The sequence below is a fragment of the Carassius carassius genome, chromosome 19 (genome assembly GCF_963082965.1).
Source record: "Carassius carassius chromosome 19, fCarCar2.1, whole genome shotgun sequence".
Lineage (NCBI taxonomy): Eukaryota > Metazoa > Chordata > Actinopteri > Cypriniformes > Cyprinidae > Carassius > Carassius carassius.
The window spans coordinates 8941846-8955769 of NC_081773.1; the positions used below are offsets into that span (position 1 = coordinate 8941846).

A 13924-nucleotide genomic window follows, 5' to 3' on the forward strand; every position below is an offset into this window, starting at 1 on the left:
CTTTAGATTTGTGCCGGACTTCTGCTGTAAAATATTGTATAAGATACTTATAATGCATTTTTATTTGAATGTCAGATACCTGTTCTCAAACTCTTATTCTTATTTTTGAGAAAGATTTTCATCCATTCTCCAGAACAGTAAAATTCCATGATTAAAGAGATTACAATTTCACTGTATGTAACTTACACTTAACCAACAGGTGTTTACTGTCACATTTTTATTTTATTTTATTTTATTTTATTTATTTAGTAAAAACTACAAACTTTTTTCTTTCTTTCCTTCGTTTTATTATTATTATTATTTATTTTATTTTTTTTTACATGACACCCTGACAATACCATGTTTTTATAAACATGAACCACTGTGCTACTGCCTGAGACATTTAGCATTTTAGTAAACAATGTAATGTTTTTGGTAACAAATTATTAAATTAATTTTATATTTTTTTATGAAATTATGTAGGCAACATTTCGGTAAAATTTTAATGGATAAGTTAAATAAAAAATATATTATATTATATTATATTATATTATATTATATTATATTATATTATATTATATTATATTATATTATATTATATTATATTATATTATATTATATTATATTATATTATATTATATTATATTATATTATATTATTTGGTGACAGCAGCACTCAACATGATGATCATTTAATTTAATTATAATGTTAATTATTTATTTCATGTTTTTTTTTTTTTTTTTTTTTTTTTTTCTAATCTCTCCAGGTTTATTTCCAGGTTTAAACCGGATCCCAGATTTGAGATTTTACCCTACAGTATACAAACACAGCAATCATTCAGTACTAAGCTATCATCATCAGTGTCCAATGCTACAACCTCAGTACTTCTCACTAAAGTAGAAAACAACTATTGAAACTGGAGCACCACAAGCTCCTCTTCCTCAAACACGAGTCACAAGACTAGAGCGTGTTACACGTCTAACACACAATGCATCACGAGAAGCTCAGTGTGCAGATAAACAAGGTTTCTGTAGCGCTTCTGCACCACTTGATTGCAAGTAATTATTCAGAAGCCTGTGCCCCTACTCCACCACCAACCACCTGACACTCCACATCATGGCAAAATGGAGAAGAAAAAAAACGATACACACACATATAAACACAATATGTAATTTTGCTTGTTGCAGCTGAAAAGGATTGTTTACCGTAACCTTGTAATCAACCTGCCTAGCAGCTCCACCATTAGCCACTATAAGAAGCCCAGGACAATCGGGGGCTGAAAGAGAGGGGCCCGCTTCTGACGAGCCTCCTCACGGTCTCAGGGATGGAGCACAGTGCTGGCCCCTCTATCGTCCTCTCATCATTTGTTTTCAAGAAGCGCAATTTCCATTTCAGTTGGATTACACCTTTTAATGTATTGCACGCTTTAAGAAGAGGGAAGGGGGGAGGAGAGGAGAGGAGGGGGCATTAAAAAAAGAAGAAAAAAGAAAACAGCATCTCTCATGCACTAGATTTCAAACGGGGCATTTGAGCCTTTGAGTGAAGAGGAGCAGATGAGTGCAACCGCAATTAAAATCAAAAGCCCAGCGCGGCGGAGCAATAGTCCTCAATAACCCTTTGTGTGCCATGGCGCCAATGGATGATATGGGCAGCTGGAACTGGGTTATGAGACGAGACATTACCTGCCCTTTTATTGTCACATGTGTAATATTCAAATAGGCCTGAGTGCCACTTTACCAAGCAGAGGTGTTTCCCTAACAGCAGATGTACAGAAATGATGGAACAATACTTCATCCTCATTTACTCATTTTCCACATTGCTTCAAATCTGCAATTTTTCTCTGTAAAACATAAACTGAGAAATTTTGATGTATGTGCTGGCTGCTCTTTATTTTATAATTAAGTTTCCTTCTTAACGTTCTATTTAAAATATATATATATATATTAGAATGATTTCTAAAAGATCATGTGCCAGTTAACAGACAAAATTCAGCTTTTTCCATCACGGGAAGAAATCCTTTGTGGCAAGTTATATGGTTTAGGAATGATATGATGTGAGTAAATGATAAGAGAATTGTAATTTTTGCATAAATTATACATTTAAGACAACAAAAAATAATGACATATATTATATATAATATTTTCCACTTGAGATTATGATATCTTATTTGTAGTTGCTTATTAGCATACATTTTATAAGCATGGCTGATTATTAGAGCTTATAAAGCACATTAATGCTTATTCTGCATGGCCATATTGAAGATCCCTTAATTATACCCCATACCTAAACTTAACAGCTATCTCATGGTGTGTGAGGGTTCAAACAGTGAAATCATATGGTATTCCGCACTAGGTTTTCCTCTTCCAGTTTAAGAATGTTATTGACCCCACAGGTCAGGTAAACTTGGGCCTTTTATTTTTGTTTCTCCAGTAATTCTTTGTGGCTTCCTACCCACACCAGCGCAGTTGAATTCGAATCATGGCTCTTAATTATATGCTCGTGCCCTGCATTAATACGTGCATTAACATTACCCATTGTTTATTCATTATTTCCAAGCTGTTTCTGAAATTATGTAAAACCATTTCTAAACAAAGAGCAGGCTTTAATAAGACTTGCCATTTTGTTTCATGCAATTCAAATACTAGCAAGATTCTTTGGGGCAAAATGAACAAAATCTAACTAAAACGTCAAAAGGGATTACAAAACTACATATAAATAAAGCTTTAGGAAAACTTGGGGGAAAAGGCGTATAGAAGGCACAACACAAGCAAGCTGCAGAGGATTTTTGTTGTAGCTTGTATAATCTTAGACTTTCTGCAGTGAAATATCTGAAAGAGTTCAATTAGAGTTACGGTGCTCAGGAGAGACAAAAAGTGCACTTAAACTTTCAAGCATTTCACCTTCAAGAGTGGATTACAACAGATTAACACACAGCCAACATCTGTACCCAAATATGAAGAACCAGTACGATTATCAGATTCACAGGACAAAAATCAATTATGAGGTGAGAAAATAAAATAAAATCTCAAGTCTGGTTTATGATTTGATTTGTGATCAATATCAATCATATTACATTACAGGTTTCATCTGAATCAGCAGGTTCTCTTCTTTAATTTGATATAAAACATTCACATAAGCATTTCGTCTGCATCAGTTATCAACCTTTTTGGCCCCTAATGTCCAACACAGTATTTTGAAGGCCCCCCTGTATTTGCTAAGATATTTCCTCTGTTATTTCTGAAGAAATTATGACAACACTACTTTGCTACAAACTTTTCTACAAACATAAACTTAGTTAAACAGGATTCATTTTATGATTCTATAAAATACTGATTTATTTTTGTTCAATCAAAATAATTATTAAAAGAAATATGATTATGGTTTACATCCAGATTTCAAGTTTTTAGCATTTGAAATAAATTACTTGTGTGCATCTAAGTTATTTTGTGGGGTCCTTGGACATTTCCTGAGGCCCCTAGTTGAGAACCATTTTTTCTGCATATTAAAAATATGACTTTCAGTAAATAAATGAATACACTAACATTTGAAAGTTTCATTTCAAAAATGTATTTTTCAAGTGAAGTGGGAAAAAAGTGGTGGCAATGTAACAAAGTTAGAATGTGCAGTGATCTCATGCCATTTCTGAGACCACTTTACTTGATTACTAAAAAGGCATTAAATAAGTAGAAAAATTGTCACAAATTTAGACCAAAAAATAAATAAATAAATTTGATGGAAATGCTGTGCCATGAAAACTTTAAAAGTAAGTTCTGTCCCCTGTGAATTTTAGAAATGTGCCCTTTTTTTGATGCCGTATATTTTATATTCTGATGCTGTTTGAAATTTTTCAAATGTATTTGTCTTTTTTTTCACTTTTAAACTGGTTAATTTATTCTAAACACTGAAATAAAATAAATAACTACACTCCCAGGTTTGTCCTGTTATTTTATTGTCCTATTACAGTAAGTACATGCCCAATTGGTTCTTTTTTGTTCATGAATGAATTGATTCTTTCTGTGTACTAAAAAAGCTGTAGGTCACTGTCTCTCAGTCTAACCTCGGGTCATGTACCGAACATATTCTACAGCGCCCGACTGCCCTGGCAGCCCACATGAGAGTCTTGTTGTGGAACACGGCGTTTTGTGCAGTGCTGTGAACATGCTTATTATCAACACACAATTATCTGGTCTAATCATGTGGAACCGCACAACAATCACCAGGGACCAAGGAGCTAACAACATTCTCACCCAGACTCGAAACAGAGCGCAAACATGCATTTATTGACACTGCATCACAAGACAGCCAGTGTCCCTGTCAATATTCGCTTCAGATATTTCCTGTTGATTTGATTTTCAATTCATATTTCCATGGCTTTTTATGTATTCTCTGACTGATTGATTTTCACCCCCGTCACATATTCACTCACAGGATGTGTGGCTAGAAATCTTTCGAAAGCTGCTCTGAAACACCAAAGTGTGATGCACATTGCACAGAATATAGCAGTCTGGGCGATATACTGAGTCCAGAGAGCACAGAACATCTATGAGTTATTTTCTCTCTAACACATTCAGAATGAATTCACACATCTGTGTCACATCCCACAGAGAGTATGCCGGAAACTTGTGAGTTACCTGGAGCATCAATCCCATATCTCACAATTACAGACAAGTCTGATTTGTTTAAATTAGAAGCTACAATCAAAGTATATGATTAAGATGATTTTTTTGTGGAGATGAAAATTTCATTGTAGATAGTTTTCAGGTAGAAAAAATCCTGACGCATAAGTAAATTAATTCATTAGCTCCAAACGCACATCAGAAATGACCTGGTACCAAGGGAAAGAAATCTTAGTAGATATGTTTTCAGTTGTTGTATTATGACACCGTAGTCTTTGAATAAAATAAAATAAAACAAAATAAAATATATAAATTATGAACAGAAATGACTGTCACAAGTTAAAATAGAAACAGAAGTTGTTGTAACAATAATAAAAACACTTTGCCATAAAACATTAAAACGTAAAAGCCTAATTTTATAAATTTACAAGCCCCACAAATTTTAGCATCAGCCCTAAAAGAGATTTTGGTCACATTTTACAATAAGGTTACAATTGTTAACATTACAATCTAAAAATGCTGGGTTTTTTCAACCCAACTTTGGATCAAATATGGACCCAAAATATGATTTATTTATTTTTTGAGTGAAAAAACATGAAATAACAGTATAAAAACAACTTGTATTAAGCATTTTTATTAAAAATAAAGCATTAATTAATCTTAAGGCTAATTTCAACATTTACCAATGCATCATTAAAATCAAAAGTTTTATCTGTTAATATTATTTAATGAACCTGAGCTGACATGCTAACTAACAATAAACAGTTTTTAGTTTAGTTTAGTTTAACAAATGTTAACAAAGACTTATAAATACTGTAACAACTGTATAGTTCATTGTTAGTAAATGCATGAACCAACCTATAGGATCTTCTAGAAAGTATGACCAAGATTTTACACTACCAATAAAAAACTGTTAGTTCCTAGTGTTATTTTTATTTATATGTCTCGTGTGCCAAACATACATTAAGTTATAACTTATACTGCACATTATTGTTCTAATGTGTTCTAAGTTCTAACTGGTTATGCATTGATTTCTCATGTACCAGTGACCTCTAGTGGCTGAAATGTAGATGGCTACCACAAATATTCAATATATATTTATAAAAACACACACACACCAAAAAAAGGAAGCAATGGTAAAACTTTTTTAGAAAGCAATTGTAAAACTGGTTTATCCAAGTAGCACAAAATCCGTTCCATCTGTACACATTACCTCAGTTCAGATCTACTGTGTCCATAGGTCAATATAAGCATGCACTGTTCAGTTCTCATGTGCAATATGATCCAAGATCTTTAAATAACACACTGTCCCAGCATTGCAGGAGGCCTACAGCTGGCCTGAGAGAAACCTAATACAGACATAGACATGCTGAAGATTGAGAGTAATACATATACAAACACGCAGAAATAGACACTTAAACTCTTAATGTGTTCTGCAGCAAACAGTTTGGAAATCTTATATAGCAAGAGAGCATGCAGTACTGTTGATATACACTGATTGATATGCATGCTTAAATTTAATGTTTGCAACATTGCCTCAAACAGTCCTACGTATAGTGAGAGCGCATACGCACAGCTGTCACCAGCTTTATAGATGAGTCATAGCTCACAGCGACGCACCTGTCAATGTCTCATCTTCAGTCTGTCTCTGGTGGGAAAAGGTAATATTGCCTTATATTCGGTCTTAAAACTGCATTCACATTTGACCTACTTTTCTTTCTTTATCATAGGAAAAACTCTTTAAAAAATTACAAGAAATTATATATATATATATATATATATATATATATATATATATGACGTTTATTTTGAAAACAAAACAACAGATAACTCTGATTTTATTTATTTTCCTACATTTTCATAAATGTTTTTGTGTTGTATTTTTTAAGTGTTACTAAGCTTAATTTTTGTTGTTATTATTATTTAATCAAAACAACTCAACTGCAGTTTGATTGATATTAATTGGAATGCAGAATAATAATAAAAAACATGATCTTTGAAGATTTTATTCAAAGATAGTTATCTGTTTTTGCAAATCAACTCTACATATATATGTATATATATATATATATCAACTGCAGTTGAGTTGTTTTGATTTTATATATATATATATATGCAGCTTTTTGGTTAACTTTTAGCTGAAAAAAAAATAAAAAAGAACATTCTTACCATGTTATTATTTGGTTCCCCAAAATGTGGTTTCCCAAACTGAAATGATAGGAAAAAACTGTGTTTGCTGACATTAAATTTGAGATAAAAATGTTTAAGATATTCAAGCTTGTATGAAATGCATCCATTTTTTACATGCATGTTATTTATCTTATTGTGAACGTGAACATTTAATATGTGTTTAATTTTTTTAATGACCTTTACCCGTAGTTTCCGGACTATAAGTCGCACTTTTTTCATAGTTTGGCTGGTCCTGCGACTTATAGTCAGGTGCGACTTATTTATCAAAATTAATTTGACATGAACCAAGAGAAATTAACCAATAGAAAACATTACCGTCTACAGCCGCGAGAGGGCGCTCTAAACTGCTCAGTGCTCCTGTAATCTACACTGAAGACATAGAGCGCCCTCTCGCGGCTGGAGACGGTAATGTTTTCTCTTGGTTCTTGGTTCTAAATAAATGCAATTTATAGTCCAGTCCAGTTTTCCTCATCATGACGTATTTTTGGACTGATGCGACTTATACTCAGGTGCGACTTATAGTCCGAAAAATACGGTATTTTTTTAATCAAAACTCGATCTTGCCTTCCACAATTGAGAGCAAGCTTGCATTCATTTTTGGGTTCAACACCCACATCTCAAAAATCCAATCAATAGCCAACAACCAATTATAAAATGAACAGAGAATTTTTTTTTTTTTTTTTAAATGTTTAATGAATTTTTTGAAATATTACAGTAAATATCAGTTGTACTTGATAGCAATTTCTAATATTATTTACAAAGCAAATCTATATGTGCTGTGGTGTGTGAACAAACTGTGCAAGTAAAAGATAAAGCTTTCAGGTCAGTTGGGTATTTCTACAATGCTACATGTCTGTCAAGATTATTTCAAAGCCTGAGGGGAGAAAAACACTCTAGAAATCACCCAAAAAATTTATAATCAAAACAACATAAGGTGAAACAAACTCAAAAAAAAAATGTGTACATTTATACTTGAGAAGGTTTAAGCAGTCAAAAAGCGTCTACCGATATGTTTTGGTAATTTATCTGAGTAATATAAAAATGCAGAGGTTCCTAATAGACATATTAAACATAATTTATTGCTTTGTGCAATACTATACTCACACAAACACGAGGTGTTCCCAAACCATCCATGATCAATGTTTACAGTACTGCTCACAGCACACATGATGGCCAAATACTGAAGTCATATTTGCGAAATTTAAATTTAAAAATAACACCCCACCTTGCAATAAAGTCAGCACAACTTCAGAGTTTAGTTGCCGTTAATTAAAGGGATAGTTCACCCAAAAATTGTAACATATTTTTGGTAGCCAAACAGTTATGAAAACAGCAGCCATTGACATTCATAGTATGGAAAAAACACTGTGGCTACTGTCAACTGTTTGGTTATAAAACAACCTTCAAAATATCTTATTTTGTGTTCAATGACATAAGAGTGAGTAATCGATGACTAAAGTTTCACTTTGTAATGAACAATCCCTTTAATGCATTTTGAGCACTGTTTTGAAACCATTCATGAGGTTCAGTTACAATGATGTTGGACTGTACGGCCAATCACTAGGAAGAGAAGACCTGACAGAAGACAGAAGAACACACCCACAGGAGCAAACATGAAAGACAGGCCATAAGTCATATTGAGCTCAAAATCATCACACTTCGACTTCTGATAAACCTTATAGGAGCTTATTACATCCAAAACATCAAACCAGAAAACATACATCACAGTGACAACGAGAAGGAAGAAACCTGGAGAAAAGAGACAGCATTGAGAGTTGGAGAAATGAAAAGAGAGAGATAAAGGGTAAAGATTAAATTAGATGCTTGTTATATCTGTTACACTTGAGAAGATACACCATACCTCTTCATGTAAACCTTAACTTACCAGAAATGAGGTAGAGTCCACCTCCAGCTTTATAAAGGCGATGACTGGCGAATGGAGCTGCGCAAATAATAATGAAACCGCCGGCCACCACAGCGGCCAAACCCAGCAACATAGAGACGCTCCAGAAGCCTCTGTAGACTAAAAGATCAGGTTTTCCATGAACACAAACCAAAGAGAAAATGGTTCAGTACAGTATTCAGTTACACTTTACACTAAGCAATGGAACTGCGATCCATTTAATATTTGTGGAGAAAAAATATGTTCAACTTGAATTTTATCTTGATTTTCAATTTTCGAGTTGAGAAAGTACCATTTAAAGTATTTTCATATGAATAAACAGAAAAAGAGAGCAATCAACAGAAGACACTGGTATTTGGCACTAGGGGCTTAAACATCCTTGACCTGTTAAATAAATAAATAAACTTACTTATGGCAGTCTGATAGCTGGTAGTGTTGTAGATCTGGTCAGGGAACGGAAAGGGGAGAAGATATGCAGGTTTGCATTCCCTCGCATGTGGCAGATTTTCTAAGGGAAGAAAAAGAAGAATTGCCATTTATGACGGTGTGAGATAAATCATTGATTCAATTACGATTTCAAAGAAGTGTTGGATATTCAAGTTGTTTGCTCCACTGAGGTTATCTGAACACTTATTCCCTCTCTCTGAACCATCTGTAGAGCAACAGGTCAAACCCCTTTGATATTTGTGGCACTGTCACACAAGTGGGCCAAATGCCACATTCAGTGAGCACGACTAAGCACTTCACACTTGGTAATATCAAAAAATGATTCATTTCAAATTAGATTAAGTATCAATGATCAACCATTTTTACAGCATTTCTTGTCCATTATTAATTCACACGTATCCAAATGTTAACATATATTTAATATATGTATAAATTAACACTAACCTATACAATAAATGTTGTGATATTGTTTTGGTCTGTGGAACACCACATTAAGACCCATCTGAATGATTGTTGCACCAAAGCAAATGTAACAGTCTCTTACCAAACCAGAACTTCAACAGATCGTCCTCATTCGTGGTTTCATTAAAGCTACAGCGCCAAAAGAAGCCCTCATGATGAAAGGTAATGTTCTGGTCTTGTTTAACATCACCTTGCTGTGAAGGAGCAGAGAGCAGAGGTCAGAGAGCAACAAACATCTGTTGTGAAGCCAGTGATTTTACAAATTTCAAACCAACTAGAGAACATGAATGGGCATATGCTCTTTATGTGTTTAGAAGCAGTTTACACAAAATCAAGTCCAGAACATTATATTATGGAATGCAGAAGTGCTTTGAGTCACTTGACTCAACTCTGCTCGAAAATCCAAAATAAACTAAGCCTGTTGTTAGCCTTTTGACCAGTGATAATGCTTCAAAAATAGCTTGAATGATCTTAGACCAGCTATTGACCAACTAATGACGAGCCTGACATCTAGAAACCAGCTACAGTATCATGTTCCAAAACGCAGCTAATAGCAGGAATCTTTAAGAGAAGCATGTACTAGATTAATAACAAGTGAATATTGCAATTATTCTCTGCAAAAAGAATGCAAATTTATATTTTCATTTAAGCACCACAATCAATAGTTACAGAATGGAACATGAAAATGTTCAGCATCAAGCTTTCCTGTAGACAAACGTCTTTCAGTCTCCAAGCACATGAGTACAACACATGCTCATGGCAGTTTGTCAAAACTAATTTAAATTTTGAAAGACTGTTAGCCACAGTTCAAGCCAGTACAATCTCTAATGCCGCTATGACACCCCCATTTAGGGGTAGACCTTTGATGATTTTTCTAAAAATCATACATTTCGACCTTGTAAAACAGAGCTCAGGTTGTGCACATGTCAGTGACAACTCACTTTTCCCTCCAATCCTTTATGAGGAAAACCTAATTCATGTATGACTCCTATGAATAGAAACTGCACTGAGATTCCAGTTTCGTTATTTAGTATTAAGCGTGGTATCATACTACAGCATGTGATAGTCTACACTCAAGCAACTGAGAGACTGTAAATAGTGATGTTTGTGGAGGTCACATGACAGTCACTGCTTATAAACCAAATATGCCCATGACTACTTGAGGATCTTCCTTCAGTAAGGATCAAAGAGAAGAAATTTAGTTAGTTAGTTAGTTTAGTTTCAATAAAAAACATATACACTAAAATCCAAAACATGCAATTCTTAAGAGACTTGTTTCATATTTATAAACAGACCATCCATAATCTCCTGACAGCTATATATCAATAAAACAGTTGTCCACTTTTCTCTTTTTCTTTTCTCACCCACCTGCAAAGTAACCGGACCATTTGATTGTGAATTGCAGGTCTCTGATGCCAAGAGCCAATAGTCCGTGCCAAAAGACAAGAAAATAAACAGAGTTGCCAAGGCACCAAAGAGCCCAGCAAAAAATAGTGCCACATGTAACTTCATGATGACAATCTAAGAGTGCAACTTTCTCAGCTGTTTACTTCTTGTTAAACAGTCTCTCCTCCTTCCCACATGAAGTAGGCGCAGAAATTACGTAACTCCTCACAATCTGTGTGAAAAAGAGTCTGTTAGTATGCTCAGCGAGGTGTAAAGTGTGTGAACACAAGTGGTTGTTCTAGTACTCTTCTGAGCGCTGGTGTCTATGTGTGTGTGTCAGTGTCCTCTCCACTTAGCCAGAGCAGGACCTGGCATTGGGTGGGGAGTGGGCTTCATGACAGCACACTAGCGCAGAGCGGCCCATTGGGCTATTTTTGTCAGTTGAGTGAAGGTGCCTGCTGTCTCTGTCAGAGGAGTGGTTTAAGAATGAGATTTCAGGAGGGAGATGAGTGGACCAAAATATCCCCCCACAGGACAATCAGCTGAGAGAGGAATGAAAATGAAGACACTAGAGCCCAGCATTCCCAATGTCTGTCACAAATCCCACCACCAACTGAGAAGTGAGCTCTAAAGATGAACCAAGGTTAATACATCTACATCCATTTAGACATAACAAATGGATATATATTAATGTGCACTACCCTACAAAAAATTGGAGTTAGTAATGAATTAATAGTTTTATTGGACCACAAAACTAGTCATAAGGGTCCATTTTTTGAAATTGTGATTTATATATTATCTCAAAGCTAAATAAATCAGCTTTCCATTGATGTGTGGTTTGTTATGATGGGACAATATTTGGCTGAGATACAACTATTTGAAAATCTGGAATATAAGGGTGCAAAAAAAAAATCGAAATATTGAGAAAATCAGCTTTAAAGTTGTCAAAATTAAGTTCTTAGCAATGCATGTTACTAATCATAAACAAAATTTTGTAAATATATTTACAAGAGGAAATTTATAAAATATCTTCATGGAACATGATCTTTACTTAATATCCTATTGTTTATGGCATAAAAGAAAAATGTATAATTTTGACCCATAAAACGTGTTGTTGGCTATTGCTACAAATATACCCCAGCGACTCAAGACTGGTTTTGTGCTCCAGGGTCACATTTGTAAATATTAATTAATTAATATTAATAAAATCTTAAGCAGAAGATCAATATGTCAAAAGGGTCATCTATCTGCTAAAAATCAGGAATAAATCACAGGAATAAATAACATTTTTAAATATAGTAAAACAGAAAATTGCAATAATATTTCACAATATTAGTTTTAACTGTATGTTTGATTAAATAAATGCAGTCTCAGAGAGCTTTAGAGACTTCTTTTGAAAACATAACATTAAATAAATAAATAAACAAAAATCACTGACCCCAAACTTTTAAACAGTAATGCGACTGCTTCCACTACACACCTGGAAAACAGAAAATACACACTCATTATATGTCAAGTGGGGCATTTTGCACAGAGCAGATAAACCTGTGACAAATTATCACTGTGCTGTGAATGAAGGCCAGAGCCACTGAAGTGGACACAAGGCTATGAAACTGGGCTTTTCCTGGGAGGCCACACTTGCATTGAGCTGGGTTGGAGTGTGGAGGGATATTTCGGGATCCGAGATATAGGAGAAAAATTATACAAGCTAAAATTAAAAATAATTACAACAGATGTCCATTGATGACTGCAAGTGCTGGTGTAGTAATTGTAAGACTGTCTGTGGTGTTTCTGCACAGCAGAGCAGAGGTGGTTTTAGATCCTTGTGCTGCTAATTTTATCTCCACACTTTATCCTGTTATTGAGAAACAACCGTCCTTTTCTTCTGCAGAGAAAGACAGAGTTAATGCCACTTTACTGGTGATTCGGATTCATTATCTTAAATTAAGCTGTTATATGTTCTGGTGTGCATAATCAAAAGCATTCCTTTAACACGAGATGTGAGGATGGGTCCATGTGAGTGTGTTTATGGAAACTATCTTGGGAACATCACTGTATCAGCTGCACTGGGATGATCGAGTATCTTGGCTTCCCCAATTCCACATTCAAAGCTGGAGAGGATTGTAAACAAATTTCTAGAGAGACGTTTAGCTCTTAAATGACCATGACATAAACTTGGATTGAGTCAACCTCGCCTGACAACATAACGTGGATTCACACACACACACACACACACACACACAACTGTGAGATCTGTAGATCAAGGTTATGTGATAAATATAAATAGGAGGTAATGCAAGTTCTCAAAGGCATGGCATCCACCCTCTAACCCACTCAAGTGACCCTACAAATTGGTACAGTCTGACAAAGAAGAAAGACTGCCAGTAGATGGGGCTGAAGTATGCAAAGTATATTATTCCCTATAAAGCTGTGTGGTACAAAACACAATAAATTAGAAATGCAATATAAAATATGATTAAACTATAGCTTAGGATATTATAATATTATATAAAATATCACATTGGACAGACACAATATTCACCATTGTCAAAAGGGAAGGACAAGAGGTTAGGTTTTTATATTTAAACAAAGTAAAATAGATCAATGAAAAAAGCAAAACAGTCAAATAATTTAATAAACTGCTTAATTACTTCAATGATTTCTTGAGGCACTGGAAATTAAATGAATACATAATCACTACAGCAGGGGAGCACAAACTTGAAAACCAGTCTTGATTAAAAATAAATGTTGCATCTTATTCTATTATGTAGTCTACATACTGTATTATATATTCTATGGCTATATTACATTAACATATTTTAACTTGTTTAGCATTTTTTTTAAATACATGTAAATGTTTATTTTGTTAAATCGATTTCAATTATTTTGTGTTTATATTACAATTCAAAAATAAAACAAACAATAAAAAACAAAAATATAA

The 13924-nt window shown here is 34.2% G+C and overlaps 1 protein-coding gene across 1 annotated transcript; it reads right to left on the minus strand.

Moving 5' to 3' along the window:
* Positions 1–7826: 7826 nt before the first annotated feature.
* Positions 7827–11349, minus strand: LOC132094997 (transmembrane protein 182-like). The gene is made up of 5 exons (XM_059499707.1): positions 10966–11349; positions 9680–9791; positions 9098–9196; positions 8671–8808; positions 7827–8534 (listed from the first exon to the last, which is right to left on the minus strand). The coding sequence occupies exons 1-5, from the start codon at positions 11107–11109 to the stop codon at positions 8311–8313; spliced, it is 717 nt and encodes a 238-aa protein (XP_059355690.1). The 5' UTR covers positions 11110–11349; the 3' UTR covers positions 7827–8310.
* Positions 11350–13924: the final 2575 nt, after the last annotated feature.